Source organism: Mugil cephalus, chromosome 2 (assembly GCF_022458985.1).
Source record: "Mugil cephalus isolate CIBA_MC_2020 chromosome 2, CIBA_Mcephalus_1.1, whole genome shotgun sequence".
Lineage (NCBI taxonomy): Eukaryota > Metazoa > Chordata > Actinopteri > Mugiliformes > Mugilidae > Mugil > Mugil cephalus.
This window is the reverse complement of record NC_061771.1, coordinates 6,883,153-6,902,309: the sequence shown is the minus strand read 5'-3', so window position 1 is coordinate 6,902,309 and position 19,157 is coordinate 6,883,153. Positions and strand designations below refer to the sequence as shown.

Sequence of the window (19,157 nt, the reverse complement as noted above, 5' to 3'; positions counted from 1 at the left end):
ATAAAACAAATATAAGACAATTATTTCTGGACTTAACAGTATTTCATAATCAACAAAATGAGGACATGAGAAGCTCATAGATGTCAGGCCGGGCTCAAAGCAGGACTCAGATGCAGAGGGGTGGCAGTTAAGGTGACTTTATTTCACAGAATCAACAGGGTGAGGATACTCAGAGTGTAAATAAAAGTGCTATGAAACAATCTCCTGACGTAGCTATGAAATCTTATCAAAGTAAAATCACTCCAGAGGAGGAAAAAACAAAGATCCTCGTGGCTACAAAACTCACAATACGAACTACACTAACAAACAAACTAACCTGACCTAACAGGAGGGGAAAAATAAAACCCTGACAAACAAAAGGTGCTCCAAAAGGGAAGAAGTAAAACCTGGTAAGGAAAACTGGGGAAACAAAGAATCACTCCTAAATAACGGGAGGTTAAGCAAAGAAAGACTAAACACAAAATCACTCCGAAAGGAGAAAACAAAAACAACTATCTCTAAACAGAAAACCCAATCACTAGAACTAAGCTCATAAGTGACAAAGAAAAATCACTCTGTCGAGGTAAACTCAAGGCAGCAAGGCAAGGCAGACTGTGGCATGGATAGCAGGCACGGGTAGAACATACAAAAATGACGAACACAGTGGCACAAGACAAGGTAGACGCAGACCACTTAAACACATGGAGGGAAGGGAGCACCAGGTGGACACAATCAGGAATCAGGGAGGACAATCAGACTGGTGACACATGAGGAAGGCCAAAAGACCTGAAATGAGAGGAGAGTTACTTTCCAAAATAAGGCAGGAAATGGCAAGACAAACACACCAAAATAAGACATGACCACACCGCGGTGTGACAATAGAAACTGGATTGACTTGTGAAAACAATTTTTTTCAAAGTCAGTCAGAGATACATTATATTGTAAAAAGTATTCACTAATCCTGCCTTTATAAGCACATGATTTTAAGTGACATCCCGTTCTTAATCTATAGGGTTTAAACTGACATCAGCTGCATCTTTGCAGCTATAACAACTTCAACACTTCTGCGAAGGCTTTCCACAAGGTTTAAGAGTGTTTTATGGGAATTCTTGACCATTCTTTCAGAAACGTATTTGTGAGGTCGGACACTGATGATGGAGGAGAAAGTCTGGTTCACAGTCTTCATCTAATTCATCTCAGATGTTCTATCAGGTTGAAGTCAGGACTCAAGTCCAGCTCCTGAACAAAACCCCACACCGTTATCCCCCTCCACCAAACTTCACACTTGGGACAGTGCAGTAAGACAAGTACAGGTCTCTTGGCAACCACCAAACCCAGATTGATCCATCAGATTTCCAGCAGAAATGTGATTGGTCTCCACTGCTCCAGAGTCCAGTGGTGGCGTGCTTTACATCACTGCATCTGACGTTGTGCATTACACTTGATGATGTAAGTCTTGGATGCAGCTGCTCAGCCATAGAAACCCATTCCATGAAGCTCTCGACAGACTGTTGTTGAGCTAATCTGAAGACCACCTGAAGTTTGGAGGCCTGTAGTGATTGACTCTGCAAAAAGTTGGCGACCTCTGGCACTATGTGCCTCACCACCCACTGACCCTGGTCTGACATTTTACGTGGCCTGACACTTTGTGGCTGAGTTGCTGTTACAATTGTATACATTGTTATAATTCCACTGACTGTGACTGTGGACTGTGGAATATTTTGGAAATTTCACAGCTGGACTTGTTGCACAGGTGGCATCCTATCACAGTACCATGCTGGAATTCACTGAGGTCCTGAAAGTGACCAATTCTTTCACAATTGTTTGTAGAAGTAGTTTTCATACCTAGGACCTTGATTTTATCCATGGAAGTGATTGGAACACCTGAATTCACTTTTTTGGATGGATGAGTGAATACTTTTTAAAATATAGTGAAAACATAAGATCAGGCCCAACACACACCTGTGGTATGATAATTAATTACATGTCCAGAGCCAGTTTCATTAATGCAGTGTGTTTTTATTCACCTAATGGCACCTGACTTCAAGGGAATTATAAAATGTTGGAAACTTAGGTGAAAACTATGAAAAAAGCAAGAAAGCAGACCATGAGACTCAGCCATCTGGATTAGTGTTTGTGTGAAGTTTTCCTGCTCAGTTTATGTTCTGTCATTTGAAGTGGTTATTTGTACCACTCTATAGATTCACTAAATGATAAAAGATTGGTTGTAATGTCATAAAATATAATTAGTCATGTCTTTGTGTGGCAGTTCTGACTGAGTGAGACCCTTTATCTTTTTACCAAGTAAATTCTTTGACGTCATATAAATCAATGTTTTACCCATTTACGATTAACAGATCTATAAATTCTCACCCTCACTGGTACTTTTCTCATTTAGATTACTGATCTGTCTTTTTCAGCAGCTTGGATGTGGTCCACAATGCGAGGGCACAGGGCATTCTTCATGCTCATACTTTTACATCTTTTTACCAAAACCACTTCAGGTAAACCATCTCTCCTTTTGTCATCTTTGGCGAGAAACATATTGAATGAGTAATTATACTGAAAAGTATTTTTTGGTGGCTTTTTTTTGTCACACATTAAAGGGCTTTAGTTTAGATGTCGAATGCAAATTAAATCTGCCCGTCGCAACATTTAGGGTGGATGGATATACAGATGAAAGTGTATTTGCTTTTTTTTTGCACTCACAGCATGCATAACACAAAGACTGATTATTTTTACTTAAACAAACAACACATCAAATTATCTCTCTCCGTCTTTTAGCAGGGGTCTTTGTTTCCAGCTGTGATTCATGTCATGTGGAATCCACCTGCTTGGAGTCACAAGAAAGAGGCGACTCTTTCTCCAGCCCGGTTCTCTCTTGTGTCTGTAAAGACGGTTTCGTAGGTGATGGTCTAAGCTGCTACGACATAAAACTCTGCAATGACTCGTCGTGCTGTAGTCAAGGTTTCCACTGGTCACCAGACAGTGGATGTGTGGACATTGACGAGTGCTCCCTCTCTAACCCACCCTGCACGCCACCTGAGATTTGCTACAACACACCAGGCTCATTTGAATGTCTGGTGCCTTCCTCCAGGACCAGAATAACTCCCTCCTCTCAGTCGGTCCAGTTCAGCTGTGGACACACAGTTTGTCCTTTAGGCTGGGACTGCATCCAAAGCAATGGGACGGCTGAATGTGCTGATCCATGTGACCTCTACACTGTACTGAATGATGACTGGCGTTCAACAAATAACACTGGTAATGCAGTCATACACTGTGATCGAGATATTAATTGGCAGGGCTGGTATCGCCTGTTGCTGGAAGAGACCAGTGCTCAAATTCCAGAGAGGTGTGTAGAAACATACAGGTGTGGGACTCATGCACCTTTGTGGATAACAGAACCTCATCCAACAAAGTCAGATGGAATTGTAAATCGCACAGTTTGTAATTCCTGGGGAGGGAGCTGCTGTTATTTCAGCTCACATACCATTCTTGTCAAACGCTGTCATGACTACTATGTCTACAAACTTGATATACCATCCACATGCCACCTTGCATACTGCACAGGTAATGTAGCATTTCAAATACTGTAAGAACAAATTACATTTTCATGTCTAATCCATTCATTTCACAGATGATTAAATTGTTATTTTGAACTCAAATTCAGCTTGTGAGAAACAAAATGTTACTTTACTATTAGAGCACTTTTTTATTTTAAACAGAGGTGAGCGTATTAGATCCTGGAGTTTCTTCCACAACGCCTAACCCGATATCACAGACATCTGCCGCAAATCTGGTAAACACTACTACCACAATCAACAGCACTATTTTTCCGGCGACACCAGAACCATCAAACGTCACAACAACTCCAGCGACATGGACCAACATTACCACAACACCAGCAGACAACAGCACAGGAGTTGAGGGTCAGGTCCGTCTGGCCAATGGAGGAAACAGCTCTTGCTCTGGGAGAGTGGAGATCTTCCACAGTGGACAGTGGGGCACAGTGTGTGATGATTCCTGGGACCTGAATGATGCTAACGTGGTGTGCAGACAGCTGGGCTGTGGAAGGGCTCGTTCTGCGCTCCAAAGTGCAGCATTTGGACAAGGAACTGGACCCATCTGGCTGGATGATGTCAGATGTTTTGGAAATGAATCATCAATAACAGACTGTGGACATCTGGGGTTTGGAATCCACAACTGTGGTCATAATGAAGATGCAAGTGCTGTATGTGAAGGTAAGTTTATCAATAGTTAAATTTCACACTGAGAGGATGGTTTACTGGAGGTTATTGGTCTCATTTGTATGTATTATTTGTATATCTCTGTCTTTAGTTCAGCAACCTTCACTCCCGCCTACCCAACTTATCTGTGGCCGTGACAAACTCCAGGTAGGACTCCTTTTGAGTAGTGTGGTTTCTGCTGGTTTGGATCCATTCTCTGGCAACTTGGCTTCTCGCAATTGCTCCTGGGTCACAATACGCGATGATATTGTTTGGTACGAAGTGGAGGCTAAGGCCGGTGCCTGTGGAAACATCCTGAGTGTAAGTACTTGCCTATTTTAATTATTTTTATCTTTTATTTTTTATTACAGAACCTCCATTCTACGTCTAATCGGTTGACCTCACATACATATGATGCACACACTGTATGTAGTCTTAGTACTTGTAAAGTATCTCCAGGTGTTTATTATCACCTTGATCAAAACATGTTGTTTCACTAACTATTCATTATCTTAAACCACTTAATGCTCATAGCACTCTCTCTAATCATTGAACTTATCATTGATAAATGAATTATTTGTCTTTCAGACCAACCGCACACATGCCATCTACTCCAACAGTTTATTTATCTATCCAACTAATGTATCCTTTGCGGTTCCTGTGAGTCTTCCCTTCTCCTGCGCTTATTCCCTGGACACAGACACCAGCCTGAACGTGGCTATCAGACCAGAGCTATCGTGAGTAGGCTTTAATTGAATGTGGACACTCCTTTTTTGATGTTTTACTGATAGGCCTGTGACACCTCCTTTCAGCAGTGAATCGCACCGTTCCAGGTTCACCACCTAGACACTATCAATTCACTTGAAGGCCCAGGTGGAGTCTCTTCATCAACAGCCACTGACTCCTCTTTTCAGCATCTCTGGAGAGATCCTTGACTGTCTGCCTGTGAGCCTTCCCTCACATCTCCTGGAGTAGCCTGGATGTTGAAGTGGCTACAAACCCTCTGCAATCTAATTCAACTGGTCGAACACTCACCTTCCAGTCTCGTTGTTGTGTATTGGAGCAAGCTTCATATAACTCTTCATGTAACTTTTTGTGATTGTAGGCCTCCTCTATTGAGCACTCCCAAGGCTCAATGATGTGTACGTGCCTGATTGAAGCTAACCATAGCACCAGGTCTAGTCGCAGGTTGACCTCCATTGTGAAGAAGAGCTTTTGGTCTAAGTCTGCCAGCAACTTCCAATCACATGCCCTCCTCCACTGATCTGGTGTTGAGGTGGCGAGAAAGGCTTGACCCTCACCCTCCTGGACAAAAGTTGTTGCTTGCCAGTGGGATGACATGGGTGGAAGGGCACTGACACTCATTTGTTGCATTTCCAGCACTGCTGCAAGACACTTGAGCACCTGACCGTGCCGCCAGGTCTAACGGCCTTGATTGAAGCTGGTCTTACAGCCCACTAGGATGTGTTTCAGTGTTGCTGGAGTCCCGACAGAATGAGTATGGGGGGTCTTCACCATACCACTGACTGAGGCTCTTGGGAGATGGGAGGACACCGTAGGCAGCCTTGATGGCGAAGCTGGTTCTGAATGCCTCCATTTGTCATAGCTCTTGCCAGAAGATCTTTCTCTTTTCCACTCCTTCCCATGTCATCCACTCCCCTTGTTTTGCCTGCCCAATGGCTTTTGCCCCCCTGTCCTCTTGTGGGCTGGTCCCAAGAACAAGACCACATTTCCCCTGCTGCCCTTGACCCATGATATCCCTGTGTCTGATTGCTGTCCTGAAGTTTAAAGGCAAACGGTTAACAGTGATCACATAATTTATGAAGAAGAATATGTAACATAATATGTTGTTCTGAATTGTTGTAGGAGTATACAACTGTGTCAGAGAGTTTTTGTTTTCCCTATATCAGTAGAAACGTGCCTCATAATAAAATCCTCATGGTGTATTTCCTTACTCATATTCTGATAACAATTCTGAGGCTAAGATCACATCGTCTCTCTACTCTTTATTTTTGGTTGATAACTTTCTGTAACATATATATGTATAAAAAACTAAGAAGAAGAAAATGTGAAAAAAAACATATGACTGTCTTTTTTGACAGGTTGGCAGGTGGCATTTCAGGTTCCGGTCCAAAAGCAAGAGCCTCAATGTATCTGTTTCGTGACTCCAGCTACACTGAGACTTATCCTGCAGGCAGGGTTACCCTCCCTGTGGGCTCACCGCTGTATGTGGGTGTCTTTGTGGACAGGAGAGACACAAGCTTCACACTTGTTCTGGAAGACTGCTTTGCCACTCACTCATCAAGCCCTAATGATCCCACACAATACCCTCTGATCCACAACAAGTATGTGCACCTTTTGACCACTTAATGCTTTCTAGGATTGTGTGACTTTTAACAACTCTGATGATCTCCATCTTCTCTGATAGGTGTCCAACAAGCCGCCAGCAGGTGTCAGTGACTGAGAGCGGCTCATCCCTCCAGGCCCGTTTCTCTGCTCTGTTGTTCCTGTTCCAGGACGGATACAGAGATATTTATCTTCACTGTGGACTCAGCCTGTGTGACCAAAGAATCTCCTACTGTGTTCCTGTGAGTTACACATTTAAGCCGTCCATATTCATTGCTGATATGTCTTTTGATGCTATTATTTTTTCCCCACCCTTTCACATTTTAGAACTGCAGAAGCAGGACACAACGCTCTGTTTCCAGATCTGCTTATCTGAAGCCCATCACCATTGGACCAATCATTTGTGAGTATGAATAACAATCTGCTTTCAGGACAAATGACTCCACACAGCAAACTTTTTTAAATTTATAATTACTGTTTTGTTTTTCTCTTCAGGGGACAAGCCAGCAGAGTGACCTGCAGCATCCAATAATAGACATTTGAAAGGATTTTTTTTCATTATTCATAGTACATAAAATAAAATGTATTACACTGTATAATTAAAGTGTACCATTCATTAGTTCTACTGCCATTGTTATCAAACTATTATCAAAATCAATATGTCACAATAAAAATTAGGGCACTAACACTCTCCCTCTTATTTGTGTTTATTTACATGATATATGACATAGTTTTCAACCATGCATCACTTTCTTCCATTTGTTTACAATACATGGAAAAGAAAAGCTTTTACTCACAGCTTTGGCCCAGACTAAAAATCTGTTTTGCAGAAGCTATTTATTGAATCAACATCATCTGGTATTGACATTTACTGTCCACGAATCCGAAGAAAAATCCTCTGGCACCACCATGAGGCCATTATCTTGTGTGCATTGACAGGGAACCTATGAGCCTGTTTTCCAAGAAATCAAATTTCAAAGAATCAAGAATCAAACCAGGCAAACAGAAACATATGTAAGAAAAAACAAACTTTTTTCTTACATATTTTTGTAAAATATGTAAGTTACATTGTAATTTATATAAATAGATAAATTTCTAACACTCTCTAACACACTATAGGTTGTACACGGCGATTAGCATATTTCAAGAGACTGTTTTTTAGAGAATATACTAATACACTTACTCTCTGTGAGTCTTATTTAAAAAGTTGACTCTGACTGATGGGGCTACATTCGCCAACCTCTATACGCTCACTCACTGGATGGACGATTTGACCAAAGGAGGACACAGAGGGGACAAAGTCTGGTCTGTCTTTATCAAGTGAAGCCTCTCTAACAGAGATATTACAAGAAGTAAGTGGAACCACTGTGGAGGATAATGTAATAAATGCAACTTCTGCTTGGACACCCCTGAAACACGTAACGTTGTGATGTAACAAGAATCTCCTAAATACTTAACTTACATATTTCAGTCAAGATTTATTCTAATTCATAACGTTTTCCAGGCTGAAACTGATGATGCATTACACATCAATCTGACCTGATATGAAGTGTGCCCATAGTTGATTGTCACGCTCCAATCCTTCCTTTTAATCGCCCAAGCCAAACCAAAGTTGTCTATGACTAGCAGTGGCTGGTATGTAACTTCAAAGACAGTGACTGTATGTAACTTCAAGTTAGTGTTTTTGATCCTTTGGCTTTATCAGCCAAAAATACAGCAAGACGACTTTCTCATGGTTGAAAGTGACAGTGTTGCCTCCAGCCTACAACATCGTGACGTCACCGTGAAGGTAGGCCATGAAGAACTGCATTTGAACATAGTGAACTGAAGTTTGAAAACAAACTTGATCTTCAAATTTACCATGTATCTCTTTAATAACAAAATACAAACTTTTAAAACGAACCTTTCCCAGAGAACAAATTAAAGCCTGAAAATTTACGGTAAAACTAAAATATCAGCCATTTAAGACGGAAAACAATTAATGTTATTTAAATTAAATTTGCAATGTGTGTTTGAAGGCTGAAACACTGGTTGAAACTCACTGTTTGAAAATCCACTGTCACTCACTGTGCCTCACTTAGTTCACTGAAACAGCCATTGAAATAAAAGGTGAAAAAATTATTCCAATTTCAAACTTTTTTTCAACATTAGAAGAGGAATAACATAATGTAACTCATCATTAAACATGTGAAGTAGTGTATACTTCTTCTGCCTTGGACCTCTACTACAGCAAATTAACAAACTTAATTACTTACAGTTCCACAGTACAGTAAAAAAAGAAAAAAATGATAAAAGTTTTTTTGTTTGAATTTGATCCTTAGGTCGGAGTCAGATTAATAAATAACTCTCTCTAGGTCACGTGAATCACTGCTGTAAGTGACCCAGTTATGTTTTTCACCAGTTTCAATACAAATTGTCCTTTAATCTCCCTTTAACCTGATCTACAACCTACAACCTTTCTCACTCGCTCCTGGATTCTGACACAGTCTCTTCAGGGTAAGTACGGGGATTGGAAAAGATAAACTTTTTCTTGAAGAATTTATTGAAAAGCACAAATTGTTGGTGGATAGTGAATATGGCTTTAGAAAAAATATGATCAACTGTAGAGGGAAGAGAGAACAACTTGCACTGACAATAAAAACATTGCCCTGGTGGTATTTATTAATCTGAAAAAAAAAAAAAAAAGCATTTGACGCCATCGACCACAACATATTGTTTATTATTTTTATTATTTGTTGGTGAGGTATGGCAAATGGGCAACTATAAATCATCTTTCATAGATATAACCTACCCCTCTTCCAAGATGGCGGCATGCTCAGGTGCAGCAGCTCACGGCTCTCCCTTTCAGTGTTCCTTTTTGCATTTTTGGTCCTCTACCAGTCTTCCATAGAGACGCTCCATAGACATACCATGTGTCCACGTTGTACGGGAGCTGCACCGAGGTGAACAGAAGAAGGTTTCAGAGGACACTCCAGGCAGCCCAGAGGATTGTTCGCTGCTCTCTCCCCTCCCTGATGGACATCTACACCACACGGTGCCTCAGCAGAGCTCGGAACATCATCAAGGATAACTCACACCCTGGTTCTCAGCTATTTGAGCTGTTGACCTCTAGGAGGCGCTACAGATGTATCAGAGTACAGACAAACTGACTGTCACTCAAGGTAATACAGGATGTGCAATAACAGACATCTAACTACATTGATGCTACTATTATGTCTATTCTGAAAAAAAAAAAAAAACTTGTGCAACACATGTTTACACTTTTACCACTGCTGCAACATAAACGATATATATTTCATAATTTCTGTATATTTTCAATATACTTGTGGGTCACTGAAAAGGAGAAGCTCTCCAATCTTATTCCCACTGTATAATGACAATAGGTTTTCTATTCTATTCTATTCTATTCTATTCTATTCTATTCTATTCTATTCTATTCTATTCTATGTATCAAAAACACAGAGAATTCTGTTTTTTGATACAAATATAATTTGCTCCTGAAATAATCTACAGAAGCTATTGGAGATGTTCACATCACAAATATATAAACTGAATACATGGTTTGACTCAAACAAATTATCTTTAAATTTGAATAAAACTAAGATTATGTTATTTGGAAACAATGAGTCAACTGCTCTAAACACAAATCATTGATTGATAATGGAAACACGGAGACTGTGAAAGAAACTAAATATCTGGGTGTGACCATTGACAATATAATCTGCTGGAAACCTCATATAACATGTATGTAATAAATTAGCAAAGAGTCTGGGGAAACACTTACAAAAGCAATCTACAAATAATATGCACAGTGCAATAAAGGAGCCATCAGGACTCTGGGTGATTTTGTGGAAATCAGGTACAGTAAAAATGTTACACAATTTGTCCAGAGGTATAAAGAGATGACTTTCACGAGGTATGGGAATGAACAAGAAGTGGTCTACCGCATTTTCCGGACTAGACTATATGTCGCACCGGTGTATTAGTCGCATCTGTCAAAAAAATACATGATGAAGATGAAAAAAACATATATAAATCGCATTTATTTTTCAAACATTCAGTTAATCTCGGGTCTCATAAAGGCTAATGGTCAGGGCTTTGTTTAAATGACATAGCCTACTACAGGCCGGGTACAAAACAAAAGACAAGAACAAAGAAAAACAACTCATCTCCTGGAGCAAACTGACAAGGATATGGTTAGAAACTGTTTGTGGACTGTCTGTGAAGACTGACAGACTGACGGGAGTGAAGCCGACCTCTCCTCTGCTTCAGAGAGGGACAGCCTTGCACTTCGGTCTCTGCTTCGGTCACAACCAAGCTCCGGACACAGAGCAGAGACTGAAGACGGACCGCAGAACACACTGTTAAAATACTCTGAATTGACTGGGAGTGAAGCGCTACAGCACAACAGAGACAGAGACACAGGTCACAGCAGCGAGGAGGACAGCACATGAGGAAGATGAAGATGAGCTACTGAACGAGGAGGGATTTTGAAATAAAAGCCTCCCTTCCCTCTTGTGGTCATAGCGTAGACTATATTTTTTCATACATAAGTCGCTTCTGAATATAGTTCACATGGCCAGTCAAACTACTAAAGCACTTTAAATATTATTATTGTTATTATTAGTGTTGTTGCTATTATTATTATTTAGCAGAGGAGGAAGAAAACATTAAATAATGACCTATTATTGCTGACAAGAGGAGGGGGCAGATCAAACATTACCAGTAATTTATGTTACTTATTGGAGGTATTTTTATTTTTCTGACTTTTGTTTCTTTTTCAATTGTATTTGCATTTGAATAGTGTGGTTTCTGCTGGTTTAGATCCATTTTCTGGTAACATGGCTTTTGAAATATCACATGGCCATAAGTATTCAGACCCTTTGCTGTGACACTCCTATTTACCTCAGGCGTTGTCCATTTCTTCTCCTCCCTGGTTTTACACCTTCACTAGAGTCCAACTGAGTTCAACTAAATTGATTGGACTTTATTAGGAAAGGCACACACCGGTCTATAAAGTACATGAGAATCATGAGGTTGAAGATAAGATAAGATAAGGATAACTTTATTGTCCAATGGTTTAAAAACACAATGGAAATTTGCCTTTGGCATCTTGAGAGTCAGCCAGCGCATGAAACAGACAACTAGAAAACTCCCTCTGGGAATTTTTGAAAGAGCTACGGGGTGCTTGCGCGCCCATATGTGTGTTTGTGTGTGTGCGTCCTCTTTGTGTGTGTGTATCTGTAACTGTAATAACATAAAGCTACCTGTGTGTTTCTGTGTAGCTCGTTACTTGTGTATATGTGTAACTGTGTGGCCAGTGACATAAAGTTACTTCTGTGTGTGTGTGGGTGAGGAGGGCGCGCTTGTGCGCGTGCATGTGTGTAACTGTAATCACAAAGTTACCTATGTGGGTGGGGAGGTGTGTGTGTTGGTGTGTGATGGGACACAGGGATCAGCTGCATTAACAGCAGAGACATCTGATAAATGAACTGGTCTCAGCTGTGGCCCAGAGCTGAGGCACACAGCTCACTGCACACTGTGACAAAATGGTAGCTCCTCTCAGAAAAACAAGCAGACCGTGTGTGTCGTAAGACCTTCCTAAAGACTTTGATATGTTTTTTTTCCCTACTAGATTAAATATTTGGAAAACACTCGCGAGTTAAAGACAAAGGTCCCTTCTCCTTTTCTCAGAAAAACTTTGCATTAGAGTCAATGGAGAAGAGACAGGTACTTTACCGCAAACAGAGTCTTGCAGTTTAAATTCTGTACATCTCACTGCTTTGCTGAGCACATTGTGAGAGACACAACAAGTTTGTCTACAAACTGTGGGAAAAATCATGTGTCTAGTGTGTAAATTGTGGCTGGGACGAGCGTGGAAAGAGAAAAATTTCAAGCCATTTCACACATGTTCTCTCACTGTAATTAACGAGCTTGTGCACTCTAAAACAAATTTCGACAAAAATTTTTATGGTCATTAAACAGTGACTGATCAAAAACTATAACACTTATCAAAACAAGGACACCAATACACAAGGCTTGTGTCCACATTTTAAAGTTCAAATACCTTTGAAGAACTGTGTACTTTGCATGTTTTTTATTGGCTGTCCCATTCATTTTCAATGGGAAATTTATCGCAGAAAAATTCGTATTTCGGAAAGAAAAGTAATAGGACACCGATCCCGATCGAACCGCACGTTTTCATATATAACTCGCCCTACAGCTTGCTGCTGTAGGGGCTACGCCTCGGGCGTTGCCCCGTAGCCCTAATAAATACAGTCAATAAATAAGCACAATACAAAGAATAGATACGGTATCATACAGCAGCAACAAAGTTCTCTTAAAGATACTCTGGATCAGAATGTTTTTTTTTTTTTTAGCTAAGGGAACTCTGAGCCTCCTTCCTGACGGCATCAGTGGCATCCCTAGGCTAAAACATTCAGGGCTAAAGATCACATCCTCAAACTACAGTTATCTTATGTCGATGCTTCGATAAAACAGTGTTTTTGGACAGGTTTGAGTAACAATTAATTTTGAATTTTTTTTTTAAAGCCACTACTTTGGCTTTGGCACACAAGTGGTTAACACCTCCAGGTCGCAAGTGACTCATTCACCCAATACAGCGGTGTCATGGAGCAGGCGCACTTGACAACCGGCAGGCTTGGCAACAGCAAGCTGTTCAGCTGTCTTTGGGTAGTAGCAGCTGAAGTGTAAAAAAATGTCACCAAAAAAATAAAAATAAAACAGATTTCCATGTTTTCCCCCCAAAGGTGGTCAGCAATCAAAGAGGTGATGGGAATAGAAATTATGTAAAAACGTATAATTTCGAAAAGAGTGTTGCAGCTTGAACTACTAGAGGGAAGTACCTAACGTTAACTAGCTAGCAGCTAGTTGATATTACATGGGGAAAAAACGATCTGTTATTATTACCATCTGTCTGTAAATGCAATTGTAGCGTGTGAGAATTGTGTAACTAAAAATAATTAAGCAAAGGGAAACAATGTAAATACTGTACATGACAAGATGCATAGGTTCATTAAACATCTCAATATTTACTGTTTCTGAATGGTTGCTGTTGGTATGTTCAACATGATGAATGGGGCATTTTTGTGCCTGGACTATTGAGGGAAGTTTTTGAAAATTGCCAGCCTATTTGGTATTAACCGGTAACAATGAAATGCCTTAATTCAATTCAGTCCATCAGAGCAGGTACCTGTAGGGTATGTGGAGAATGTCTCTATGTCTAAAAATGTTGGCACCCCCTGCGCGCACATCTGCTTAACTCTTCTGGGCTGAGCCCCGGATGTGTGTAAAATCCTACGGACGCCCCTGGACGGCATTAAAACAAATGCGTAGTTGAGAGGGTGGGTGGTGTCATTGTAAGTCTGGATGGCTTTTTTGGCTGGATGTATTATTTGCTTGACCCCTATTATCTTACTACCTGGGTCAACTTGTTCTTGTATCTAACTGAGAGGTTCCCGTAAGAGGAGATACTGTTAAACGTGAGAACACTCTCGGTGAGTGACCGCTAGACCATTGGCCAAAGTTTGTTTACTGGCATTAAAGCTCTTCAATTGCCTGATAAGATGGTGTCGCTATCTTGCTTTTTTGTAGATGTTAACTGCATTTCCCTGCAGTGAGGTTATTGTTGACTGTTGTGCCAAGATATTTAAAGTCAGTGACCTGCACCACACCTTTCCCTCTCAGGAAGCTATCTTCGAACCAGGTGGTAATTTGGTGGATGTGTTAGTGTGGGAGTAGGAGGGACAGCAGGGATCCTGCCGGCCAGCAACCAGGGCCATGTCATCGCATACTTAATAAGAGAGAAGCCTTTGCTGTTACGTTGCAACTCATTTGTGTACAGGGAGAATAGGAGAGGTGATAACACACACCCCTGTAGAACACCGGTGTTCAAGACAAGACAGACAGAGAGGATTTTATTAACACACACATGTTGGGGTCTTTCTCTCAAAAACTCCCTAATCTACAAAATGAAGTTGCTGCCGACGTTCAGGTCACATAAGCGTCTCAGGAGAAGATGGGGGCTGGACCATATTAAACGCAGAGGAGAAATCAATAAAAAGTACATGGGCATAAGTTTTAGTTGGGTTATTTAAGTGACAGAATATTTTATCCAAAAGACTAAGAGTGGCATCTTCCACACCTTGACTGGCTCCATTTGCAAATTACATGGGGTCCATGAGCTTTGTTGTTTGCATTGTGAGTTCCCTGCTCACTAGACGCTTCATGCATTTGCTTAATAGAGAAGTGAGGGCAATTGGTCTAAAATCGTTTAGTGACTTTGCATGAGCAGGTTTGGGCACCAGGATAATGGTTGCCATTTTCCAGGTTTGGGGAACAAAACTGATGTTGAGGAATATCTGGAACAGTCGGGTGAATAGGGGTCCTTTCGTTCCCTTCCCATCATTGTGTTCAGCCCCCTCCAAACATCCCTTGCATTCCCATTCCTCAGTTCCTCCTTGACTGTGTCGTTATAGTTAATTTTCGCCTTCCTGTTTTCTTTTGATTAAGAATATGTTTAACACTTTTATTGACCCAGGGCTTGTTGTTAGGATAAATCCTAACCTCCTGCGTTTCAGCAACATTGTCAGCACAGAAATTAAGATAACTGGTAATGGTGTCATTTAAAAGTTCAGGATTGTTACAGGAGACCTGGTCGCTGAAAAATAAGTCCCGTTCAGTGGCCTCAAAACAGCCCCTCAACTCTTCAATTGAGTCATTTGTCCAGGTCTGAATGTGCTTGACAACAGGTTTCTCCCTTTTAGTTTCTGACGGTATTTGGGCAGTAGGTGGATGACGTTATGATCCGACCGTCCTAGAGGTGGGCGGCATATGGACACATAGGCGCCCTCTCTGTTTCCAAATCACTGGTCTAAGATCTTGTCCATTCTCGTCAGACAGGTCACACACTGCTTCAAGTTAGGCAAATGGATGGACACAATACATTTGTTAAAAATCACCCAGTAAAAAGATTGGATCATCGGCGATGTGCAGCTCCTCCCACTGGCAGCTATGTGCTCGGCAACCAGTGTAAAGTCTGGACCGGGCACATATGCCAGAATGACCATAATTTGTCCAAACTCCCGAGGCAGATAGTATGGACGAATAGAGACAGTCATGATCTCGTAGTGAGTGCAGCAGTTTCAAGTACTGTGAAGTTTGTCACCCATCTGCTGTTTATAAACATACACAGTTCACCGTCGATGCATTTCACTGCTTGTTTGGGGTCTCTGTCATATCCGATGAGTGAATATCCCTCCAAGTTAATGTTGGTTATATCCTCTGTGGTCCAGGTCTCCATCAGACAGAAGAGCTCAGAGACAGAATTTTGGCAAGGCACAGATCTGGCCAAAGTTACAGAAGAATTTGTGCTGCACTGAAAGCTCCTGAGAGCTCAGTGGCCTCTATAATCCTTAAATAGAGGATGTTGTTCCCTAGAGGATAGAGGATGACACAAACATAACTCAGATGCAGAGTGAGATATGGCCAAAGCTAACTTTATTTAACAAACAAAAATCACTCCAGATGAAGGAAAACCAACGAGGCAAAGGTACAACCAAAAATTCACAGTAAAAGTTCTACAAAGAAAACCCATTCCAATGGAGGGAAACCAAGAATCTCTTAAGACAAAGCACAAAGAAAAATAAACAGGCAAAATTGCTTAGCTCAAAACACGGGCATGGCAGGCTGGGCGGTAAACACATGTCAGAACAGAAAAAACACTCAAACGCAGGAGAAAGGAAGACGCAGACAATCAGCACTCAGGTATGACACAGCAGAGGCACACGAAACGAGAGGAGTTACTTTTCAAAATAAAACAGGAAATCACAAGACACAGAAAGAACAAAACCAAAATGCAATGAGGAGATGGGATAAAGTTCTATAAAGTCAACCTTCACTGCAGCCCTCCACCAACCGGGGATTAGATTAGTAAAATAAATCAGAGTTAAGATCATTAGATTTCTTGTGGACATGATTGCATGTTCTTCTTGTGTCTGCGTGGTTTCTCTCTGGGTACTCAGGTTTCCTCCTACCGTCCAAAGACAGTAGGAGGAAGGCAAGTATAATTTTTCATCAGTTTATTGCATCTAGTCAGATAGATGTCTGGGATATTGATCTGGTCAGTTAAGGATCATTGAGGGTTGTTAACCAGTTTCAGCTGCTTTGGTGTTAATGAAATTAACAGGTGCACTAGAGAGGCAACAATGATAAGCCTCTAAAACAGAAATGGTTTTACAGCTGAAGGCCACTGACATTTTTCCTGCTCATATTTTCTGACTGTTTTTCAATAGTTTTGTATTTGGCTAGTGTCATTGTCACTACTGGCAGCTTAAGGAGATACCTGGATCCTGGTCCAACTCCTCCAGGATGACACATCAATACATGCTGTTGTCAGAAGGCAGGCAGTGTTGATCATTATGAATTCACTGTATTGCTTAATGCCTCTCTACCAGTGTCTCCTCCGAGGTCAGTGGTTCTGGACTGCCGTCATGTCAGCATCATAGATTACACAGTAATCAGTGAGCTGAGGGACCTACTGAAGCAGTTCAAACAACGAGACATACAGCTCGTCTTTTTTGGACTGCAGGTACGCCTTTCAGATATGACAGGTTTCTACTGCATATTGTATATACTGTAGTGATTATGTCTTGTTTGTCTGTGGCTTATTTCTCCTCCAGCCCTCTGTTCTGAAGGTTCTCCTTGTAGCTGATCTGCAGGGCATCAGGTTTGCAGACAGTGTGGAGGCAGCACTGCAGATTGGGTCAAAGGACCTCCTTGATGACTAACACCTAACGCAACCGGTCACAGTGTGGAGAGGAGACGTTGACTGGAAAAAAACATGTTCCAACAGCTCTTATCATGGACGCCTCTTATTAGGAATGATTAATCCAATCGCCTGAAAACGTTGTCTACCTCCAGTTACTGATTTATTATTTATTGAACACTACCAGTAAATTCCAGCTTTCAAAGGGAAAGAACATTGTATCCATTAAACCTGACCTTGGAAATCATTGTAGAACAACATGGGACCAGAAGTCTATACTGCATGGTATGAATCAGTTGAATATTGAAAATATGCATATTCATATGGGGTAACACTTTCTATGAAGGTTTTATTTATAATGACCTATGAATGCATTCGTAATATTTTATAAGTTTATTTATGAAAATAAAGTGAACTAAATGCATTATTTTTGTCTTTACTGCCCAGGCTCTCATTTCATTGTGACTCATAGTAGAGGTCAAAACTCATTATGCATCATTATACACATTTAGCAAAGCAAAGTAGTTATAATGCATCATAAAACAAACAAGTGACTAGGCAGTGTGTGTGTGTATATATATACATATACATATATATATATGTGTGTGTGTGTGTGTGTATGTGTGTGTGTGTGTGTATACATACACATATACATGTGTGTGTGTGTGTGTAAAAATGGAAACATAAAGTGTGTTTGTGATTAAGGAATAGAGAAGCTACTGTAACAGAGAAACTTTGAATGTGAACAGTCGTTTCTCTTGACTCAGCTGATTGGTTCTTGCAATATGAATTCTTACAGTTGTCAAATAAGGCTGTCAGTTGTGTACCAACATGACTTCTGCACAACACAACTGATGGTCCCAACCCCATTAAGAAGGCAAGAGGTTCCACAAATGAACCCTGACAAGGCACACGTGTGAAGTGAAAACCATTTCAGGTGACTACATCATAGAGCTCATTGAGGGTCTGCAGCGCTGTCATCAAAGCAAAGGGTGGCTACTTTGAGGAAAACGATAACCCCATGGAGTTGGTTTATGGTGAACTGGACACAACGGTGAAAGCAAAGCACCCCACAAAAAGGAACAAAATGTTTGATTCCCATGTAAGAAAGAAAGAATATCACAAGTGTGTTCACATGTTTAATCAGCCAAAGATGGTTACTTTGATGAGTCAAAAGCAATAGTGAAAACATCCAACATCCAGTATAGTGTCTCTGTGTCACTGAACAATGTCCAACAGTCCAAGGAACAGTCTCACACATAAATACTTCCCAGTAAAAAGTGCTGTAAAATCATTACATTAGCACAGTGTTGATAAAATAAAACATCAAAACACTGAGTCAAACATTTATCTTTGAACAATAAAACAAATATGAGACAATTATTTCTGGACTTAACAGTATTTCATAATCAACAGGGAGGGCATGAGAAACTCATAGAAACTGGATTGACTTGTGAAAACATTTTTTTTCAAAGTCAGTCAGAGATACATTATATTTTAAAAAGTATTCACTAATCCTGCCTTTATACGCACATGATTTTAAGTGACATCCCATTCTTAATCTATAGGGTTTAAACTGACATCAGCTCTATTGTTGTGTGAGTGTTTTATGGGAATTCTTGACCATTCCAGAAATGTATTTGTGAAGTCGGACACTGATCATGGAGGAGAAGGTCTGGTTCACAGTCTTCATCTAATTAATCTCAGATGTTCCTGAACAAAACCCCACACTGTTATCCCTCTCCACCAAACTTCACACTTGGGACAGTGCAGTAAGACGAGTACAGGTCTCTTGGCAACCACCAAACCCAGATTGATCC

The 19,157-nt window shown here is 40.7% G+C and overlaps 2 protein-coding genes across 4 annotated transcripts in view; both read left to right on the top strand.

Moving 5' to 3' along the window:
- Positions 1–17,426, top strand: part of slc26a11 (solute carrier family 26 member 11) — a 47,322-nt gene extending 29,896 nt beyond the window's left edge. The window contains exon 15 of the mRNA XM_047577657.1: positions 17,252–17,426. Within this exon, the coding sequence (XP_047433613.1) occupies positions 17,252–17,359 (108 nt within the window). The 3' untranslated portion in view covers positions 17,360–17,426. The remainder of the gene's footprint in view (positions 1–17,251) is intronic.
- LOC125003643 (uromodulin-like) lies at positions 2,389–7,244 on the top strand. Of its 3 annotated transcripts, none has more exons than XM_047577655.1 (9): positions 2,389–2,483; positions 2,767–3,549; positions 3,705–4,220; positions 4,318–4,526; positions 4,794–4,942; positions 6,308–6,550; positions 6,634–6,793; positions 6,879–6,954; positions 7,047–7,244. In XM_047577655.1, exons 1-9 carry the CDS (start codon positions 2,408–2,410, stop codon positions 7,064–7,066), a joined length of 2,232 nt encoding a protein of 743 aa, XP_047433611.1. In that variant the 5' UTR covers positions 2,389–2,407; the 3' UTR covers positions 7,067–7,244. The 3 variants fall into 3 exon arrangements, with proteins under 3 accessions (XP_047433611.1, XP_047433609.1, XP_047433608.1); XM_047577653.1 differs by having other exon boundaries at positions 2,393–2,483; positions 2,764–3,549; positions 4,794–4,939; XM_047577652.1 differs by having other exon boundaries at positions 2,393–2,483; positions 2,764–3,549.
- Positions 17,427–19,157: the final 1,731 nt, after the last annotated feature.